Source organism: Fimicolochytrium jonesii (assembly GCF_025526975.1).
Source record: "Fimicolochytrium jonesii strain JEL569 chromosome Unknown EV422scaffold_3, whole genome shotgun sequence".
Lineage (NCBI taxonomy): Eukaryota > Fungi > Chytridiomycota > Chytridiomycetes > Spizellomycetales > Powellomycetaceae > Fimicolochytrium > Fimicolochytrium jonesii.
This window is the reverse complement of record NW_026515670.1, coordinates 983,334-1,004,605: the sequence shown is the minus strand read 5'-3', so window position 1 is coordinate 1,004,605 and position 21,272 is coordinate 983,334. Positions and strand designations below refer to the sequence as shown.

The 21,272-nt window shown below is 54.9% G+C and overlaps 6 protein-coding genes and 2 non-coding genes across 8 annotated transcripts; 3 read left to right on the top strand and 5 right to left on the bottom strand.

Annotated features, from left to right (window-relative positions):
* Positions 1-1,722: 1,722 nt before the first annotated feature.
* On the top strand, positions 1,723-3,304 carry EV422DRAFT_492554 (kinase-like domain-containing protein; the record flags this gene model as incomplete). Its single annotated transcript, XM_053067610.1, has 4 exons — positions 1,723-2,214; positions 2,287-2,627; positions 2,725-2,946; positions 3,031-3,304. The coding sequence occupies 4 exons, from the start codon at positions 1,723-1,725 to the stop codon at positions 3,302-3,304; spliced, it is 1,329 nt and encodes a 442-aa protein (XP_052928764.1).
* Positions 3,305-4,252: 948 nt separating this feature from the next.
* EV422DRAFT_605644 (nucleotide-diphospho-sugar transferase) lies at positions 4,253-6,432 on the bottom strand (the record flags this gene model as incomplete). The annotated part of the gene is made up of 3 exons (XM_053073783.1): positions 5,398-6,432; positions 5,222-5,330; positions 4,253-5,131 (listed from the first exon to the last, which is right to left on the bottom strand). The coding sequence occupies exons 1-3, from the start codon at positions 6,180-6,182 to the stop codon at positions 4,253-4,255; spliced, it is 1,773 nt and encodes a 590-aa protein (XP_052928763.1). The 5' UTR covers positions 6,183-6,432.
* Positions 6,433-7,297: 865 nt separating this feature from the next.
* EV422DRAFT_517281 (uncharacterized protein) lies at positions 7,298-10,869 on the bottom strand. Its single transcript, XM_053069438.1, has 4 exons — positions 10,105-10,869; positions 9,940-10,008; positions 8,307-9,855; positions 7,298-8,238 (listed from the first exon to the last, which is right to left on the bottom strand). The coding sequence occupies exons 1-4, from the start codon at positions 10,372-10,374 to the stop codon at positions 7,562-7,564; spliced, it is 2,565 nt and encodes an 854-aa protein (XP_052928762.1). The 5' UTR covers positions 10,375-10,869; the 3' UTR covers positions 7,298-7,561.
* A 459-nt stretch (positions 10,870-11,328) lies between these two features.
* EV422DRAFT_t25 lies at positions 11,329-11,402 on the bottom strand. Its single transcript has one exon. It is a non-coding gene; the product is annotated as a tRNA-Val (tRNA).
* A 76-nt stretch (positions 11,403-11,478) lies between these two features.
* Positions 11,479-15,152, top strand: EV422DRAFT_617490 (uncharacterized protein). The gene is made up of 12 exons (XM_053074011.1): positions 11,479-11,853; positions 11,921-12,151; positions 12,222-12,503; positions 12,636-12,854; positions 13,003-13,123; positions 13,225-13,315; positions 13,413-13,533; positions 13,638-13,778; positions 14,041-14,132; positions 14,218-14,385; positions 14,470-14,818; positions 14,888-15,152. The coding sequence occupies exons 1-12, from the start codon at positions 11,779-11,781 to the stop codon at positions 14,963-14,965; spliced, it is 1,968 nt and encodes a 655-aa protein (XP_052928761.1). The 5' UTR covers positions 11,479-11,778; the 3' UTR covers positions 14,966-15,152.
* On the bottom strand, positions 15,153-17,980 carry EV422DRAFT_517278 (uncharacterized protein). Its single transcript, XM_053069437.1, has one exon. It carries the CDS (start codon positions 17,515-17,517, stop codon positions 15,358-15,360), a length of 2,160 nt encoding a protein of 719 aa, XP_052928760.1. The 5' UTR covers positions 17,518-17,980; the 3' UTR covers positions 15,153-15,357.
* A 154-nt stretch (positions 17,981-18,134) lies between these two features.
* EV422DRAFT_t32 lies at positions 18,135-18,208 on the top strand. Its single transcript has one exon. It is a non-coding gene; the product is annotated as a tRNA-Val (tRNA).
* Positions 18,209-18,737: 529 nt separating this feature from the next.
* EV422DRAFT_492800 (phosphatase 2C-like domain-containing protein) lies at positions 18,738-20,252 on the bottom strand (the record flags this gene model as incomplete). The annotated part of the gene is made up of 2 exons (XM_053067627.1): positions 18,738-19,127; positions 19,227-20,252. 2 exons carry the CDS (start codon positions 20,250-20,252, stop codon positions 18,738-18,740), a joined length of 1,416 nt encoding a protein of 471 aa, XP_052928759.1.
* Positions 20,253-21,272: the final 1,020 nt, after the last annotated feature.

Here is a 21,272-nt window from a genome sequence, read left to right as displayed (position 1 = left end):
TTAGCCTGTCCCCCAGTCTACTTCGCCGCATATTCACGGTGCTTAAGCCAGGCGCATTCGCGCAAAGCCCTCACAAAATTTTCGACGGAACGGGTACCTGATCTTCATCGGCAACTGTTGATCGTGAGCCGTGAGTTTCGAAATCAAAGGTGAGTGTGAGGGAGGATTGGCACTTCGATCGCCAAGCGGCATGCATTTGGGAGATGGAACGGATGAGCAATGCAAAAGCAGATGGAGATGGGCTTGGGTGCCGCAGATTTGCCCAGACCCCTGGGATTCATCATTCTACACGGATTCTCGAAAGGCATTGCAGCTCATGCGAGGATGACCGAGCAATGACACTGCACCGTTTACACCAGTACCACCACCGACTGGTGTGTGTTACAAACGTTTCGAAGTTTGTGGTGATCCTGAGGAGGGGCGGGCCTTTGGACCGAGCCTGGAAACCTGGAAAGGAAGCAATTTCGGACACAAAACGCGTCCGTCTGTGCGCTGTCCCCACACGCGACTTCAACCATTCCCGTCCTGCATATTATTGCTTGCACATCCCAACAATACCGGCGATCGTTTTGACTTACGTCCATCTTGCACCCCCCCTTTTCTTGCCTCGCCCATCCGCCCAGCTCATACCGACCGCCCTCATTTACCTCCTCCTCCCTCGAAATATCATCTCCTTTTATCACTCGCAAATCGCTCATCGCACACATCCCCATCAGGGTTCAAACAGGCGTTACCTGCGCTCTCATCAACGGTTCCCACGGGTCCGTCAGGAACCTCTACCGCATTTCACTTGCGCAGCCCGGTTTCTTTGCCCGATCGCGTTTTTCATAAAAAGCAATACCGCAGACATCCGACGCCTTCGGCCGGCTTCCGTTTCGCTCCTCGTCCTTCTTCAACCTGAATCTTACCGTGGCTCAACCAGTCGCTTGGTTGACGAAGGCGCTGTTCGTCGTCTGCGGTCTCCCTCGGACGTCTTTTTCCGGATATCGCCAACGAAAGCAGCGAATAGAACCAAGCCCCTCGCGTCGGTAACAGCGCGTTAGCGAGCGACCCAAGTCCTTCAAACTTCCTTCTACCGCCGTCGCTCACCGAGAGGGGCCGCTTTTGCACCACGTTCGGCACAGCACCCATCCATTTCCCACGATGTTCGACTGCCAGACACAGCCGGTGCACCTCATAGCTTCTGCAGCTATGTGCGATTCACCGCTACCCATATCGCCTACGCCCGGCCACCACCACTTCCCACACCTTCCGTCCGGACGCTTTCTGCAGGCCCCAGCGCTGCATGTACATGGAGGCCAGCACGCCTGTGGACAGTCAAGTGCCAGCGTCAACTCCTTCACCGCTACCATTAGTACTGAGCACTACCAGCAGCAGCAGAGGGCAGCTGAGCAACAACGGCGAGCAGCAACGGTGGCGACGACCCTTCTGACGACGCAGTTGTCCTCCTCTTCGTTGTCGTCGCACAACCACCACCACACGCACCATCCTTCGTCCAACGGTGTGACCGAGCACAGCAGCAGCGCAGTCTTGGCCCCACGTAACGACACCAGCCCCAATAACACAAATACTACCAGCACCCTTGGCGACGCTCTTGCGAGACAGCACCAACAACAGCAAGCTCATCGCAATGGCAAGACCGATGGGAAAAACGCGTCGGACATGGCCATCTCATCTGTCCCTCCCCGATGCCCATCGTCAAGACATAAGCCCTCAAACCTAATGGTCTCCACCCACAACCTGCCGCCGCCATGCCCACCGCCCAACCGTCCCTTACCGCCTCGGCCCGTCGCCATCCCGTCTCCGTCCCACAGTCATCCTTCCTCCCACTCGTATTCCCAGCACCACCACGGCAATGGGCACCAACCACACGGGGCAGGGCACCTCAAGAGGCACGCTCAGCCAGGGCAACCCCTCCGTGCTCAGCAAAACAACGCATACCCGTCTCCTGAAGGCATACCAAACGTCCAGCCGGCGTCGATGGCTGCCCGATACCTCACGAGACACCAGATACACCCCGTCTTTGCCGAACGTTATACCCTGGGTCAGGAGCTGGGAAGTGGAGGATTTGGCTTTGTGTGCAGTGCCGTCTCGCATAATGATAAACGGGAAGTTGCATGCAAGTTCATCTTGAAGAGCAAGGTACCGGCTCAGGGATGGGCGAGAGACTCGGAACTTGGTGTGGTACCCATGGAAGTATTCATGCTGAAAAACGTAAGTTGGCGATCGACCCTTGGGTATTCCTTCGATTCCATCCCAATTCTAACTATCCTTCAACTACTGCAGATCGGACACGACAACATCATCAAATTCATCGACTTCTATGAGGACATTACCTTCTTCTACCTCGTCACGGAGATGCACGGCGCCCCATGGACATCCTCAAGAACAGAGTTGCAAACACAGTCCTTGCCGTCGCAGTTGCTGTCTTCTCCGTCCACCCAATCGGCGTCTCATATACCATCACCGAACACGCCTGGCATGGGTGCACAGTTCTTCACGCAGCAAGAGGAGACGCGGCAGGGTCCTGGAGGCCTGGTGTCTTCTTCGAAATCGCCGGCGTCGCCACCGCTATCTCCTGTCATGGCGCCAAAGCTTTCTCGTCGACCTTCGATGGACTTGTTCGAGTGAGTATCTGCATGATCATCATAGTCTTGGAATAATCTATCCGAGTCTTGTCACACTCTTGGCTAATGTTGATATCATCCCCTCACCATATTTCAGATGTATAGAACAACACGACCGACTCACGGAACCGCAGGCGCGTTTCGTATTCCGTCAAATCATCTCAGCCGTCCAATACCTGCATACCCTCGGCGTCGTCCATCGCGACATTAAAGACGAGAACATTCTAGTCAATGAAAACTTCCATGTGAAGCTGATCGATTTCGGGTCCGCTGCGTTCATTCCACCACCGGCTGGCAAGCTGTTTGATCGCTTTCTCGGGTGAGTTTCCCCAATCCCCATCCGTCATCATCGTCTTCCTTCCCTTTCATTTGCGCTTGATCTGACCGTCTTTCGACCCCTCAGAACGATACAATACGCCTCTCCCGAGATCCTCCGCGGCGAAAAGTACCGCGGCCCAGAAGCCGAGATATGGGCCCTGGGCTGCTGCCTCTACATCATGCTCAACGGCGAAGTACCCTTCACGACCCCCGCGCAAGCCGCCGAGCACGCCTACACGTTCCCCAAACACCGCCTCTCACCATCGTGCATCGACCTCCTCGACTCGATGCTGGCGAAGAAATCGAGTAGACGCGCTACCGTGAATGAGGTGGCGTCGCATCCGTGGTTGCAGGATTGAGGATCGGATGTGAGGGTTAGTCATCCCTTCGCTCCCTCTTTCCTTTACTTTTTTGGCATGCGAGTTTTTTGGAACGACATTTGTGCACAGGGACCTACTTTTGCAACTTGACGATTGGTGGGGCGTTTCTTCCCTGTTGACACTCCGCTATCTCCTCCCTTATACCCCGTCTCGAAGAACTATTCCGCTCCCCTTCCCTTCGGCTCGTTACCCTTTACATGTACATACTACTCCCTTTGCGTTGTGCGGGACCACACTTTTGAACCACGCTTTTTTTCTTTCTTTTCCAAAACGTTTCGGCTTCTGCGTTGTTTTTTTTTGGACAGTCCTTCGTTTTTTGCTTTGTGTGCTTGTAGCGTGTGTATGAGTTGAAGATCCCCTGTTTTGTGTAAGAACGTTTGAGAAGAAATTATGAAAAGAAATGTGAAAAATAGGAGCAGGGCGAGAAATATACAGATTGGGAGATTGGCCATCTCAATAACCAGGCAGGTCAAGCCAAATGAAAATCCTTCATTTTTCTCAGCCCCGCATTTTATTCCCCTCCATGGTACAAATGAACGCAGTCAACCAGCCAAAAAGGAAAACTCTGACAGAAAGGGGAAGCAAAAGGAAATAGCAAAAACGGAGGGAGGGGAGGAGGGGGATGCAGGACAAACATTTCGGTCACAAAGCAAGGTTTTTTTAAGTTAAGAGGGGGAATGTCATCCTGAAAGTCGAGGAAATGTCTCCAACCAATAAATAGCGTATAGACGAACAAGGTAGATATGATATGGAAAGCCGGCGAGTGTGTGCCGAAACCTTGAGAAAGGGTGCGAGACAGGTAGGTGGAGTTATCGTTTATATCCTACACTGCCGGGGGGTACATGAGAGGGGGAGAAAGGACATGGAGGGTCAGATAATACGTGTAATGTGAGGTTCGCTGACTGGTAATGGAATGCATCACGAATACTAACCGAGAGCCCCCGGAGCAGTATTTCCCACCGTCTTGGGTCGCCCATCATCACCGCGCTGACCGGTGTTGGAATGTGGGATCCTCTGTCCAACGGTAGGCGTCTTCCGACCACCCGACGAGCCCGCCGAAGCGGTACGCGGACGCACGGTCTTCAAGCTAGACACAAACGCCTCGTTGTCGTCATCGTTATCGTTCCACACGCGGTCATCGTCCAACAACTCGTCGTCGTCTTCGTCATCGGATGTGAGGCCTTTTACGGGCGAGCCGCGGGCGCCTCCAGGGGTGCTTGGGGTTGTAGCGCCGCGAGGAGGAGAAGTGAGGGGAGGCAGGGCTGTGGATGTCAGCTCGGTCTCGGACCTCCAGTGGGTGTTGAAACTGTCTTGCGGGTGTGGTGTTTCGGCTAGTTTGGCCGTTTTTCCTAGTTCGCTCACGTTCCATCCGACGCGGTAGTTGCCCAGGTCCGTAGCTGGTGGGCTCTGGGAGACCGGTATATGCTGGGAGTGTTCGCGCTCGAACTCGATGTAGGACGGTCGGCGACGATTAGGGGAGGTCGATTCAGCCGTTACAGGACTGATCTCTTGTGCGCGTCCGGGCTCCGATTCCGGAGACAATGCGCTTGGCTGCTCAGTATCGAAGAACACCGGGTAACCTTCATCTGATGTGGCTCGGTAGGTCACCACAAACGGCGTCTGAGTCAGAGAGAACCGTCGTCGAACAGGAGACGCCTCCCGTTCGTCCCACGCGACTCGGTAGTTGGAAAACTCGACAACGTTGTCTGTAGATTGTCCTCCACTCTGTTGCCCTGATCTTTGATTACGCGATGTGGTGGATGGTCCTTCGCCACCTTTCACACTACCGGTCCAGTTGTTATATTTCTGTGGGACATTGGAAGAGGAAGCTAATGAGCATCTGTTCCTGTGCGCATACAGATATATGATACGTGTATCAAGGAGGTAAAAACATACCGTAGCTGGTGTACCCACGCTCTGTGAGCCGTAGTTCAGGACGTGCTTAACTGCATCGTAGAAGTTCCACCAGCGCGCAAGGAACTGTCCCATTGGGCCATCCTTTCCACTAATGGATGAAACAGGGAATCAGTCAGGTAAAGCACGAATCTTCGCGCTATATCCAAAAGACATACCCGACGACCGAATCGTTCCCTTCCTTGGGCAAAGTCCATGGCTTTGCCTGCCCAATAAAATGCACAGCAGAGATGTCGTTGAAGAAATGCACCAGCGCCGGCAGGTACGAATAGAAAGATGTCGGGGTGACATTGAAAGTAAATGGAATCCGCGCAGTGCGGTGTTGAGAACCTCCTGGCTGAGGCACGCCCGACGCCCATGATGAAAAGTATGTGTTCAACAAGCCCTGGTCGCCGCCATCGAAACTTCCGCTGCCCGCGACTGTGCGCACCAGACCTTCAAAGATATCGCGTCTCGGTACAGCAGCAAAGACGCCAGAGTTGAAACAGTCAGGCCAGCCGATATCAGGCGCTGCAGCAAACACGACGTCCGCAGTAAGGTAGTCGAACAGACGGTCCAGATTGCGGGTAACCATCACGTCGGCATCAAGAAACACGACCTTGTCCAGACCAGAGACCTCTGGGTCGAATACGTGCAGCTTGGTAAACGTCACGTCGAGCTCCGCACGGCCCAGCAGCTGCAAGTTCCCAGACTCGTTGGACCTCAGCAATGGGACGGGGACGACCCTGTCGTAGGCACGCTCGAGGGCGGCGATGGAGGACGGAGCGAGGGCGTTGGTTGGCACGAGAACATAGAGGGGGTATCGGGTTATCGTTGCGCGCAGCGAGGACGCTACGACTAATGCGCCGGGCAGGTAGGAGTCTGAGGTCAGCAGCGTCACATAGCCGTAGCTGGAGCCGCCGCCGCCGCCGCCGTTGCCGCCGGAGGATAGTGGTGCGGGCATGTCGTTCTTCTTCTTGAAGAGGAGCGACTAGCGATGAGAGTAGAGGACGCGGGTGCAATCTCCCGTGGGAAAATGGCCGAACGAGAAGAAGATGCGCTCGCGGTCGCTGCGTTTGTGTCGTCGCGCGAACTGAGACGAGGCTGGGCGGCGGCCAAACAGGTCTGGGGAGACGCGTGGCGGCCCTTGGGGAATGCCGTAATACGACACTTGGCCTGTGCACAGAACAACCGGGCGATGCAAGGACGATGGATTATGGTGAACCCCCGACGAAAAGTCGCTATGAACCCGCTCGTACTAGGCAGGATATTCGACGGAACCGTTGATATCTTTTACAGCGTCTGGACGGCGGTGCTGAAGAATCTGGCGAATTCTTGAGAAAGAAGTGTGTGACGCAACTGCGCAGCAATCGCGAGTAGATGCCAATGTCGGAGTTCCAATAGGCTCAAAGCTCGAAAGGTGCTTAAATTGCAAATAAATGGCAATCTGAGGAGGGAGCGAACAAGGAGGTAAATGACAGGGAGGAGGATAGATTGGGAAGCATTCCATTCAGCACAAGGCGGCCGAGCACAGGTCTGCATCGCTGTCGGTCCAAGTGTCGCTTTGCGACGTGCTCTCATGCTCATAGTCCAGTCCAAATCGCCAATGAAAACTTACATGTCTCTTTCGCTGAATTTTCGTACCGTATCGGACCGTATGCTGGATCCGACTTTTACCCTTTTATATACGAAAAGCCGCCACATCTCACATAGCCCATACATCACATGGCCGATGCTTATCCCCAATTATGCCAACGAAGCGCCCCAGCCCCATGGTATTTCCTATCAGCACAATTACCCCACTACCCACGGCAATACCAAGATGGCATCCCGAATACTCATCAAGGGTTTCTGGCGGCATATGCCGCAGAGTTGGCAGTTGCGTCATCGCAGCCACACTTCTTCCCGGAAATGCCTCCCAAACCCCACGTCTAGACCCCAGGTGTCAGGGGTGCCAGGTGCCAAGGGGTGCGGTTGAGAAGGTTAAGCGTAATTCAGGTCGAACGTTGGGCGCAATCGAGAGCCATGTTTTTTCGGGCGAGTTGTGACGTGATGGCCAAACGCGTCGCCGCAGGTGTTTTCAATCTTGTTCGCAAATGGAGAGCAGAAGTCGTATCACGAAAGATAAGGGCAGCAAATGCATTCAGAGATCTAGAAACCGAAAAAATCCATGTCCTATGTACCTACTATGTACAGCTAGTAAAACTATTAAGGTCGGCTAAGCTTCTAACTACTTCAACTACGCCGAGTGGAAATGTCGGCACTACGCCATGTATACGGTACAGATTATCTATGTTTAAAAGAGGTATTCGAAAAAATGGGAGGAAGGCAGTGTGAAATCGCCTAAGCGTCATGGTAGGGGTTTCCAACCTCCTGGACGGCAGGGACGGGAGAGGAGACGCGGTGGGCGTGGGAGGAAGAACCGGCAGCTCCCTGAGTGGCCGAAGTGCCCAGGACAGCGCGTTCGAGAGTAGAAGGTCGGGCTCGCTCTTCATCGACGAGCGTAGTGCGGCGGGCGTGTGGGAACGCCGCGGCCGGCGCGGCTGGCAGTGGTGTCTGCGCGTCCTCTTCGTGCTCACGCTGGCGGTACGCGTCACTCACATCAGCCTCGTCTTCGAAATCCTCATCGCTGACTTGGGATGCAGCACGCGATGCTGTAGCGTATCGCGACAACACACCGGGCGTAGCTGCCAGGCGGCCCGACGCAGAGGTCATCGATCGTTCGGTGCGGGCCTGGGAAGCCAGGGTGTCCCTCCTCGCTTTCGCCTTCGCGGCCGAGACCGCAGAGACCATGGTCGGTGCGCGAGACGCGGTGGTGGTCGTCGTGCCGCTACGGGATCGGGGGAGAGTATCCCGGCGGACGTCGATGGGATCGGTGGCGAGCGGGATGGGGGTGGAGTCGCGGCGAAAGATGTGCCAGCCGGAACGCATGAACTTAAGGCCGGAGACGCCCAGGAAGAGGAGGTGCATGCCGACCGTGGAGAGGATGAGGGCGACGGCGATGAGTTGGGTAATCCATTCTGGGAAGGAGTGGAAGGTTAGCAAACTAAGAATCCAAATCACGAGAAAGGGGAAATATGAAACTCACCAATGCCCCAGTACCGCCTAAACAAGAACGCGGCCCACAAGAAAATCACAAACCCACATCGGCACATGCTCAAAAACCAGTGCCACAAATTTGTCAACTTCCCCGCATACGGCTTCATAACCGTAATCCACAAGAACAACAACCCTTCCCCGCTCATGAACGCCACAAACTGCAACCACGGCGGGACGATTTTCCCCAACACACCTACGGCGATGGCCGGCGCGAGCCGCAGCCACCACGTCAAGGGTACCAGCAACGCCGCGTGGGACATGAACCGCTTGGGCTTGAAGTGATTAATGAACGGTCCGTAGATGAGCATGAACTTGCGATCACTGTACAAGGACGGAAGGGGTTTGGATGTATCCTTGTGGGTGCGGGTGGTAGCGCGGGAGACGCGGGAGGTCTTGGAGGAGAAGGACTCGCCGCGGCCGTGTCTGCCGGTCATGTTGGTGATGACGGTGGAACTGGTACCTGTGCGGTGCACGCGGCCGCCGTCTGTGGTGGCAGTGCTTCTGCGACCGGGTGTGTAGTAATCATCATCATCGATGAGGTTGACCATGGATGTTCCTGAATGCTCGAGGTCCAAGCTGTCGCTGGAGGGGTCGGTTTTGCTGGCGTGCACCAATCGGAAGGTGAGAATAATGGGCAGAGCGATACCGAGCACCATGAAGACGATCCCGGCAATGATCATAATAGACAGGGGCTCCCCCTTCAAGGTCAACTGATGCAGGGCGGTGGAGGTCAACCCAAAGTAGAAGAAGACGTAGACGCGGAGCAACCATCCGCGCCAGTAGTATTGCGTGCGATCAGGCTCGGCGCCAGGGCGGGAGAACAGGTGGTGATCCGGCTTCATCCTTCGGACGACGTGGAGGAATAAGCACCAGCCGGAGACGAGAATGACGACCAAGATGAAGGGGATCAATGTGTTCAGGAACATCAACCCGGGTTTCAAACCAACCACCTCGGCGTAACGTTCATATCCGATCGATCCAACTTCGGCGGGGATTCCATCGACGGTGGCACCTGCGGCCTGGCGTCCAAAGATGTGCGCTACCACGGTGCCCGTCCTGGTAACGGTATCTACATCGTCAGGTCGGTCCCCACGAATCGCATTGGCGAGATCGCGTATTCCGGGCACATTCCATGTCCCCGTCGCCCAAGCCAGAATCCTGATCGCGTCTTGGTATGGCGCCGGGTACTCGAAGTTCAACTGCGCGGTGGCTGCGATGAACTGCGCGAACAGAGCTACATCGATGAAACCCGGTCCCATACGCGCGGGCAAAAAGTGAGTATGGGGCGCCCATCCAGAGGACATGTCGAAGAGGGTGGGCCGGAACTCTGGGCGAAGCCACCTTGCCAGCAAAGTGGTAAAACCCGCTGCGAGGGCGGTGAATACGGACGCCCAGACGAGAACGTAAGTCAGAGCAGTGGACTCGAGCGTCAGGTTGATCTGGATACACATGAGCTCTTTGGGCGTTGCGCTGGCATCGGACAGGGCAACGCGGGGCTTGAAGTCAATGAAAGGGATATTGGCGGGGATGGTTATGTTCTGTATACGGGGATAAGGATTGTTAGCGCTATGCAAGAAAACGGTTGACACTCAGTAATAAGATGGAGGGTCCTCGGTGATTACCTTGAAGAGCACAAAGCTCCCACCAGCAGTTACAGGGCAAGGCACTGATGTACAGGCGTCCGCCTCAACCTATCCATGCGATACAGGTCAGCCTATGATTTCCATACTCATGGAAAGAAGCGAACATATAGGACGATATGTTAAACGGCCTGGTCAAGAACTCACCTGCCATTCATCAAACCCAACAACCCGCATAATCGAAGTGACTGTCCCATTCCCCAGTTTACTGCCTATCGCGGCGGCCGAAGTCGCGGCCGCCCAAACGTTGAGGACCTTGGTATCGGGCTCATACACTGCCTGAACGGAAGATACTTTGACGTCGTAGTCTTTGGAGGAGTCGCAGAACGTCCACGGGAGATTCGCGGACGGTGCACCGGTGATAAGCGCTGGGACTCCTGCCGCGAGAGCGGCTAAGAAGGCGGTCGAGGGCCGCATATGGGTATGCCGGAAGGAATTAGGATTTGGCAGAGACAACCTTTGTGGGTGTGACTTGGAACGGAGTTGGGGGGTATATTCCTCTAACGCGGCGTCCAGAGACCGTCTGACTTGCAAGAATCGTGGTTGGAATGCCAACGTGCAAGGTGACAATGGCAATGGAGATCTTACTGTAAGAACGCCGACAGACAGACAGACAGACAGACAGACACTTGCGGACCGAACGGACTTTCCCACCGACACACTCTGTATTTGGATCTGGATAGCGCGAACCTTTTTCTCAAGCGGCTTCAAGCGTTGAAGCAACGCCCAAATTTGACCTCACGTCATAATCCATGGCCCATATCCGTCCAAAGACTCCAAACCGAGGGAAGTTTTTTTAGGATACCCCCGTTTACCGATACCAGGCGTAAATTTATAAAGAGCGATGATCTTCTTGAGCATGTGCTGCTAAATGATGCTGTCCCAGAATTGCTGGCCGCAGTTGGCCTCAATTTTTCGCTCCGTTCTCAGAGGAGCGCGTTGGTGCCGTTAGCCCCAGGTGAGACTCTCCGGGAGGCTTGGGACTTGCCAAACGGTGGTGATAATTGCGAGGCTGGGAATCCTGCCCCACACCACCCGCACACCACTTTCAATCAGGCTTGGCCATGGACAATCAACGGGCACCGCATGGGCACTCGGCACATGTCTGAAATTGACCGTTTATTTGATCCAGAACTTAATTGAAGCTTATGGCGCAAAGAGAAGTTTCAAACCGCCTCGGTGAAAGCGGGCTATTATCCACTGGCCGCCCGCCGACAAAGATGGCGACAAGAGGCACCTCGCGAGTCGCAATAATGCATTGGATGAGATTTATTGGGAGTTGAGTAGTATGAATCTGGCCATCGTGTGCATCGGAACTGCTCGAGCAAAAAAGAGTGGCAGAAGCCAATATTTCACAAAAAGAAGATTTAATGGTTTCTACCAGGTTCGAACTGGTGACCTTCTGTGTGTTAGACAGATGTGATAACCAACTACACCAAGAAACCTTAGATATCTGGACAGCAAAATTGATCTACTAGACCAAAATACAAGCAACTTGCATGTGACAGTGACCTCTCGATCGGAGTTTTTGCTGAGACAACGACGGATGCCGTCAATTCGCGAATGTACCGTTTCCTGCTCCAAAGGCAAAGGACCGCTGAGGGACCATCAGCCTAAGCTTTGAAACCTCGGCCACGTCTCGCTTGTCTCGCTGTGCCGTAAGCATAGCTTGTACCTCCAAGCAGCGCGGCTCCACTTCGCGGGACCGACCTGTGAAACCTGTGGCATTACAGCCCAGCAAGAAAACGCTCGTGGGTGAACATCAGTTCATTTTAGGATACGCCAACTACACTACAGCTTCAAGGCGGCCCATTTTTCACCATGCACGAGCTCAGATCCCCGACGCAGGTGTCACACATCCCGTTCCTACCAGGCAACACGATTCGGGATGTCACAGTAAGTACTGTCCTCCGAAGTTTCTGCCCAGCATTCTCGCAGCCTCTAACATTCAAATGACCTCCAGAAAAACGACTTCCGCGTCCCGCATACCCTCGACTACAAGAATGGGTACGCCATCAAGCATATCGAGCTTCCGCCAGACCTCAAGTCGCCACACCAGCTACTGAAGTCCGTAGGGTCTGACCCCCGCATCACATACGATGGCCACTTGGATCTGGAGAGGGAGCGCAGGCGGGGCGGAGCAGAGGCTGGAGAGGGCAAGTTTGTGCCTGCCCATGTGGTGTTTGACAAAGTGGTATGTGCGTTGAGGCCTGACAAGCAGACAGCGGGCGAAGGGCACTGACATCAGTCTCGTGTATGCCCAGGTCCTCCGCTTCGACGCATACTTCAAGCAGACCGTGCACGAATCCGTGGAAAAATACCATCTCCGCCGGGTGCGCATTCTCTACTACGTCGAAGACGACTCTATCGCGGTCGTGGAGCCGCCGGTAGAGAACAGTGGCATTCCCCAGGGCGTGCTGATCAAGCGACAGAGACTGCCCAGGAGCTCGACTGAGTACTTTAGCGTGCGCGATTTCAACTTGGGCATCAACGTCACGTTCTATGGGAAGACTTTCCGTATAATTGGATGTGATGCATTCACGAGGGTGAGTACGGAGATTTCGGTGCAACTCGATGCGCCAAATGATGGACCGTCCATGCGGGGATGGCGGGATGGCATGAAAGAACATGTAGTATTCTTCATTCCCATCTCTCACGTACTCTCTTTCCATCGACAGGAATACATGCAAAACACCGAACACATCTACCTCAACAATCCCGAACCGATGCCCCACGACCCGCACGAGGAGCTGCGATCCCGGCCCACGCGCACGTACGTCGCGGGCTCTAAAGGCCCCGACAAGCTGAAGCGGTTTCTGGAAAACGACCGCAAAGTGTTGCGCTTCTTCTGCGTATGGGATGATAGGGGGAGCATGTTTGGCGAGCTGAGGGAATTTGTAAGTGGATGAAGCTGATTAGATTTTCGCCGCCTCTGCCATTGGGTGTAAATGGTCGAGACCGGGGGGAGGCTGGTTGGTGGGACGATCCGAAAAGAAGGAGTCGATGCAAACTAACACACCATTCGCGTCTCTCTCTCGCGAACAGATAATGCACTACTACCTTGTGGACGACAGCGTCGAAGTCCGGGAGGTGCAAAAGCCCAACAATGGGCGCGACCCCTTCCCCATCCTCCTGCGTCGCCAGCAACTACCCAAACCGAATGGATGTAAGTGGAGCCGCGAGGACGGGGATGAGATCCCATTCATTATTGGCAATCGGCTTCGGTTCTGAACTAATTGTTCACTCTCCAAATTTTCCACGCATCAGCCGCGACAGATCCAAACGAAGGACCGAAATACACATGGAAGGATTTCCGTGTCGGCGGTGCCGTTGACATCTTGGGCAGGCCATTTTTGATGTATGTTTGAAGGAGCCGTATTCGATGGATTGCGAGCCAAATGAATCTCGTAAACGTGTTCTGATCCATTTCCCGTTCCCCCCCCCCCCCCTCGCAGCCGCGACTGCGATGAATACACCCGCCGGTTCTATACTGATAAACTCCACCTCCCATCGGAAGAGCTGCAACCTTTGAACATCGCCCCACAGGCGCAAGCATCCGACTCAAAAGCTTCCGAGGTACGCAATCCCCTCCGTGTGATGCACTTTACATTTTTACACATGAAGCCGTGGACCCCGCTCGCATCATGAGGTATTGTTTTTCATTACCTTCTCTGCATTAGGAAGTACCCCCGTACAACGGGTTCGGCTCCGTCGAGGACTCATTGGGTTCGGTGAAGTACCTGGTGCTGAAGCCGCCCAAGAAGGATTTCATCAAGATGCTGGAGAACGAGCATAAGGTCTTGCGCTTTGTTGCGCGTTTGGTGAGTGGGGGGATATCTGGGTGTGTTGCTGTTTGCGGTTGTGATTGGTGGGATGGAATGCTGGCGGCGGATTGTGAGATGATGTGGGCTGCGAATACTTGTGGGTGAACGGGACAGCGAGGACGGGAGGTGATCAAGACCAACACCAACGTCAAGAAGGAAGCCTCAACTACATACTCTTATCCGTTTTGCACATATCGTGGATGAGCAAAAGATATTCATCCACGCAATGAACCAAAACTAACTCTCATTGTCTCTACAGAACTCGAAGCACCGCGAGGACCAAGACCGCCGCTTCGTCATCAGCTACCGTCTCGCCGACGACATGATGACCATCTACGAGCCACCGCAACGGTATGTTTCACACCCACCGCACGTTTCCTCTTCCCGCCCTTTCTTCTCAATGCGGTCTCTTTGCTTTCTCTCCACGCACTCACAGCAACGCCGGCGTAATCGGCGGCAAATTCATGGAGCGTACCCGCGTCCTCCTGCCCGGATCATCGCTCACTGACCCGGGCGGTCCGCGCTACTACGACGCCACGGACCTGCATGTCGGCGCGACTGTCACGGTGTTCGCGCACCAGTTCGTTTTGTTGGATGCTGATGAGTGAGTTTGACTAGTTGCATTGCGCACACATTGTCAAAGAAGCCGACACATCTCACCACTCTCTTTATCCATCACCCCATCTAGATACGTATACAACTACATGGAATCCAATCCAACCGCCTTCCCCTCCTCCAACATCTCCCTCGCATCCCAAAAAGCGCGCGCACTCAGCATCACCCCCGAACAGAGATCGCAGTTGGCCGAGATCTGCACCAAAGACGCCGTCAGTGTGAACGTCGTCGCGAGGCGTGGAGACGGTGCGGGGAGGGGCGGCGGGAGTGCCGGTGCTGGTGCTGAAGCGACGGTTGCGGTCGCGACGGGCCCGGTGGTTGAGCGCGGGGCGTTTGTGGAGGCGTGGCGGAGGGTTGTTGGGGTTGCGGGGGCTGGGGGTCAGATCTCAGGTGGTGGTGCGCCGGCGCAGTTGACGGATCATGTGAGTGTTGTGAAGTTGCGACCCCGTCCTTATAGAGTCCGCCGTCTGATACTTACAAACACAACGCAGGAACTCATAACCCTCGCCCGACAATACGAGCCTACTCCACGCCACGTTGACTACACTTCCCTGCTCGCCGCGTTGTGATAACCTGCAATGTTTCAACGGACTGTGTCTTGGCTAGAAAACGTGCGAAGGAAGGAGAGATCCCAGTGTGAAAGATGTAATGGATGTGGAACTGGAGAAGCAAATATATATGTAACATCCGAATATCACGAAGTTGGCTGACCGCCGCCTTCCGTGGTGGGTGCATGTTCATTGCGTAGGCACGCATTATTGCTTGCGAGTCCGCACACGGCATCCAAGTGCTCAAACATTCACAGAACTCAAAACAACAGAATTCATTCCAATCAAGTCATTTATTTTCTGTCAGAATCATTATATGTACAATGCCACCCAATAGGGTCAAAAAATACTAAGGGTCAACTACTAAAATACTCGTGCTCATCCTATATATGCCCCCTCCCACACAACTCGTATCACGCGGGCAAAGGCGCCACAGCCCTCGGCACCTCATCGCCAACAAGTACAAAGCCGGCGAGGTCGTCGTGGGTGTTGTTACTACCGGTGGTTGACTTGGTGCTCGCGGCGGGACTTGTGGCGGCGACGGCCGCGTAGGTTGGCTGTTCTTCTTGTTGTGTTGTTGATGTGGTTGGGTCTGCCGCTTCGGGTGTTTCGGTGGAAGTCGACGGTATTGATACGTCAACCGCATCATTGCTTTTCGCAGTATCAGCCGAATCTAGGGTCTCCGCAGCATCCTCATGGTGCTCAGGCGCCGTCGATTCGGTCACGTCGCCTACATTTGTCTCGTGCTCGTTGATGAGTGTCACCGACTCCTCTTCGGTCGGGACCGATGCAGTGCTCGGCTCGTCGGTGGAGGAAGAGAGGGTAGGTGGGAGGGTGAGCGCGAGAGGGAGGTCGACGGGTGTTCCGGTTGTGGTTTCTGCGGTGATGAGAATGTCTTCGGCGATTGCGGCGAGTTGCGGGGTGGCGTCTTGTCTCTGTTCTTCGGTTTCGTTGCCCGTAGTTGCGGGATAAACATCGGTGACGATAGCGTCGGTCGATTGCGGAGATGGCTGCGACGACGACGACGAAGAGATAGGTTCTGTGGGCTCCGAATTGGCTTCGTTAACCGATGTCACGACAGCCGCAGCCTCGGAAGAGATCTCCATAGCATCCGTATCCTTCTCCTCAGCGGCCTCCTGAGGCACATCAACGTCCATATCCTGCGTTACATCCTTCTCCTTTTCAGTTCCATTCTTGCTCTCCCACTCCCTCCTCGCCTTCTTCTTCCACCCATCCACCTCCTCCAAACACGCATTCACACGTTCCACAACCCCCTTCCTAGCCTCCCTGACCTCCACAACGCCCTCGCTCTGCACCGCATCAGCACGCACGAGTAGCTTCAAGAGCGCTTCCTCGTACGCCACGACGGGCTTGTTGTGTTGCGGGTGGAAAACGCCGGTGGTCGGGTCGAGGGTGATAGTGTGGGTGCGGGCGGCGGGGAGGAGTGAGGTAGAGAGGTTGGCGAGATCGGTGGAGATTTGAGAGATGGCAGTGAGGCGCTCGGGGGTGGTTGTTGGGGCGGAGGGTGGGGTTGGGTTGCTGCGGGGTGAGTGGGGTGGGGTGGTGGTTGAGGCCGAAGGAGTGGCGGTGGTAGCGGGCTGCTCTTGCTTCTTGGGTGCGGATGCGGATGCGGATGTCGAAGAGGGAACGGAGGAAGAGCCGGAGAAGAAGGAGATGGGGATCTCGATCCTATTCGACTTGGATTGTTGTTGCGTAGGAGCGGTGTTTTGAGTAGGGGCGGCGGTCGAAGGTTTCATGTTCGCATCACTCTTCTGCTGTTCCTCAAGCTCCTGGCGGCCGCCGAACTGGGCCCTCAAGAGCTGCCTCACAAGCTCCTTTGCACTGCGTTCTTCTTGCATCCTTTCCCTCTTTTCCATCTCCTTGGCCCATCTCCTCGCCTTCTCCTGTTGTTCCTCCTCCTCCTCCAACTCACGCTGCTGAATGGCCAACTGCCTGGCGCGCTCCCTCTGCATCTCCATTTCCCTCTGGCGCTTCATCAGGTACTCCCTGCGCTGCGTCTCGCGTAATAGTTCTTCCTCTTCCTCCTCCCTACGCCTGCGCTCGAGCATGGCGCTGACGATGTCGCGCTCGCGGTCAGCTTCGCGTTGGCGACGGTACATCTCAGCGTCCCATTCGCGCTCGCGACGGCGACGTTCTTCCTCGGCGGCAGCGCGGCGATACTGCAGACGTTGTTGCTGCTGAAGCTGTTGAAGTTGTTGTTCGCGGGCGAGTTCCTGCTCAATCAGGAGACGGCGACGACGCGCGGCTGCTTCTTCTTGCATTTGACGCTCATATTCGCGGGATAGTGCGGCGCGGGAGTGGGTGATGTTGCGGGGGTAATAGTCATCCTCGTCATCGGAGGAAGGGGCGGGGGCGGCGTAGTCGTAGATGGAATCGAGGGCGGTCGGCTTGTGGAAGTAGAGGGTATCGGCGGCAGGCATTGGAGAACGGCGCGAGTGGTGGTAGCAGGATGGGTTGTGAGCTGGGCGACCATAGTAGGAGCTAGGGGCCGGGGCGAACGAGCGGTGGTGGTAGGGCGAAGCCGACGGGAAGCTTGGACAGAATGCGAACATTTCTGTGCAAGTTGGTTTGAAAGAAGAGAAGTTTCTCTGTTGGTCTCTTGTTCTGACGACGAATTCGATATTGATCTGCGATGTGATGATAATCGCCGGAAGCGGTATACCACTGGCTACAGTAGGTATCGAAGAGATAAAGATCGAGCTAAGCGAGAGTGTAGATGGATGTATGTATTGTGTGTATGGATAAGAAAAAAAGTGGATGGGGACTGGACAGGAATGGGATGTCTTTTATACAGTCGGAGAAGGGAGTGTGATCAGCTACGTAACTGCTGTATCCTATGGTACGGGTATGCAAAAATGAATATGTAATGTGCGATGTGAAATGAGGGGCGGTCGGTCAGAATCGTCCACGACTCCCGAACAACTTCTCGCAGGTTCTCTGCGCGTCTATTACTGTATATGTACTGTAGTATGGCGGCCGCGTCTATTGCGACTTCTTCTGGCGTCGGGGGGAGCGGGGAGGGAGGTGTGAGATTCGGACATCCCGACCACTTGGTGACAAATCAGTCGATTGACCGCAAGACGTGTCTGGATCTTTCTGGAAAGTTCCCTCGCGGTCTACAACAGCGTGTTTGCAATAGATTGATACATTTGAACGTCCAGATATCTAAGGTTTCTTGGTGTAGTTGGTTATCACATCTGTCTAACACACAGAAGGTCACCAGTTCGAACCTGGTAGAAACCATAACATCTTCTTTTGTTTTTTTGTTGCCGTGAGTTGCAGATAGGCTCTGCGACGCTAATGAGGCGTTTGGGCTCATTCGATCATGCGCCTGTGATTGGGCTAGGGTTAGGTTTTAGCGACGAGGAAACGGTTCCCCTGCTTCAAACCCCGGGTGGCTCGCGACGGGTCCACCACAAATGGGACGAGACGAAAAGGTCTCGACGGAGACGTTGGTATGCGACGTTCATTGTATTCCACGAAGGAAGAAAGGGGTGCGACTGAACGCCAAAGTCACCCTACTCGCTACCGCACGAAGATTTATCAAAAGCTATTCCCGGGGAGCTAAGCTATAGATACCTTACGACTGATGGGGCTACAGTTCTGTCGATGCTGCATAGAAAGGCCTTCTCCAAAAAATATTTCCGCACCCACCATCATCGTTCGTGTGTCCCTATTCACTCTCGCCCGCTCTACTCCCGCTCTACTCCCTTCCCTACTCTTTTCCGACCCGCTCTACTCCCGTCCCTGCTCTCCAACCACCGCCCCCCCCCTACTCCCGCCCCTCCCTCCGCAACTTTTCTTGAATCCCCTTCAGCTCCTGAATCCAGTCAGAAAGCCGGCCCTTCTTGGGCGCCGCAAGCGACAAGTCGACCGGCGTAAATGGATCGACCGCTTGGCCCTGCTTGTCCGTGGGCAGGTCGCTATTGTTCAGGGTTGTATTGCTGCCATTAGTGTCCATCGAGACTGCCGGGTGGAAGGTACCGTTGTTCTTCCCGTCGGAGAAGAAGATTACGTTCGCTGTCATGTCGTCTCTAGCGCGACGAGCGTACGGCGGCGGGATACGAATAAGCTTCGCAACGAGCGATCGATCGCCGCGGCCGAGAGCATTGCGGATCAGGTGTGTCGCCGCGTTTGGGTCGTCAAACGACCAGTTTCCGCCCTTACGGTGGTTTCGGTCCCGTAATGACGCTCCTAGGCGAGTGGGAAACTTTCCGTCGGCGTCCGAGACCATATGGCGGCTTGTCATCCAGCCGCCGACCAGATCTACTGCCTGATCGCTGGACAACATGTCCCAGATTCCATCCGTTGCCAGGATCAGGCATTTGTCCCGGTCGCAGTTGAGGTGATAGTAAGTAACTTCTGGGTCGGCTGTGACGTAAGGAGGTGACTTGAACAAGGCATCTCGTCCTTTCGAGATCACCCCGAGTGTTTGTTTGGTATCCGATGCCCACTTATAGATTGCGTCTCCAAATGCCCGAGTCGGCATTAGTCCCCCAAGAATTCGGCCCCGGATGACGACCGTCTCCCCTTCCCCCGGGTGCTCTTCCAAGAGCCGCGCATACTCGCTTGGGTTGGTGGTCGTCTGGTCGGCGCTGAGCTCCAGGGCTTGGAAGGTTCCGTCCCCGCGGTGACGGCCCAAGACGGCGCGGGAGTCACCAGTGCAAGCAACGTACAAGTCGTTCCCCTCGATGTATGCGACAATGGCGCAAGCGCCAGCGAGGGCCGGCCGCAAAGCATTTTTCCAGGTGTCGTTGGGGAGCGGGTTCGGGATAGGGTCTATAGCAGCATTGCATATGTCGGCGTCAAGGCGCCTGAACGCAAGCTTGAGGGCTTGCACAACTTGCGCTTTCCGCGCTTGAGTCGCCGGCGGCCATTGCTCTATGTTCGAAAGGGGCTCTGACTTTCGGGCCGGTGGGGGTTCCGACATCTCCGACAGTGCTTTGCTAATATACGGCGCGAGATACGTTTGAAGAAGGTCTGCGCACTCGGTACCAGAATGCCCGTCAAAAACGGCCATTATCACGCCGTTCTTGAGGCGATGCTCGCTGTGTCTGTCTTCGATCGGGTCATTGCTGGGGACCTGGTTGATATGATATTGAACGATGGGCGTGGGTGGGGGCCCATCCTCCGGAAGAGAAGACGCCCGCGGGTTTTTTTGTGTTTTTTCGCCTACAACCGGCCCCGCATCCTTCGTTGTCGTTTTGGCTTCGACACCGAACCACCGATATTTCCAGGTCTTCCGACGAGCCTCGTAGTCCTTTTCTGCTTCCAGTATTGCCGCCATGTCGACGCCAACGAGGCGTTCGTTTCGGCGTAAGAAATCGTCGATGTCTTGCGTGCTATAGTCTGACTGGGGGGTTACAGCCTCTACCTTCTTCTCCGCTTGTTTGGCAGCCCCGCTGCTCGTGGTACTGGCCGGCCGGGTTACGTAGTACGTCGCCGCACCGCAGCCGGCCAACCCAGCAAGCCGGGCGGCGTTCCTCTTGACAAACGAAGGTCGTTCATTCTCATTGGTGGGGCCAGGTGCGGAAGATGCAAATGCCCTGAAGGCAGGGAATGAAGACTTCTGCGGACGAATGCGAGCTCGGCTCGCGAGGGAACGCCACTGCATGGTGAGTGTTCTGACAGGGGTTGCAATCCAGCCCACCGACCACTCAGAATGAATGTGCTGCAAGCAAAAGATGGTGGTTGGATTCGCTACGTTCTTGCGCGTGATATGGGAGGTAACTAGTGTCGCACTGTGTGTTGGAGTAGCAGACGGGAAAGGAGGCAGGTGCTTGTCCTAGCTCGTAAGTAGATTGGAGAGCGATGGGAAAAGTTGAGTTAATGGGAACGGGAAGTCTCTCCCGGATTGACGGCACGCGCAGCTTTGGGCGCAGTTCGTTCTCTGGATCGACAGTTTCTTCTTCCCCAACTCGGGGCCCCAAACTAAATAGAAAGCCCCCGCTCAAAAGTTATTGTTCATGCATATTTCGCTGCCAAGAAATGCATTCCACCGTGGTTACCCAAAAATAGTTAAAACTTTCCGCAAACTAAGCTTGCCGACATTAACCTCCGAGGTCATGTTACATGGCCCTTCTGCAATGAAAATGCCGCAATGCCGTTATCACTGAGAAGCAGACCTATGGGGCGAATTAGTGCATTGAGAAGTCGAAGAATCACATGTGAACATACAGAAGCCGCCTCACAGGAATATGTTGAAGGTGGTTTCCGTGGAGCTGGAACCATCAACTGATTGCGCAGGAGAGGATAGCCATTGATAAGGGCTGAATCCCAGGATCGAGCATAGGGTCTGCGAAGTAGT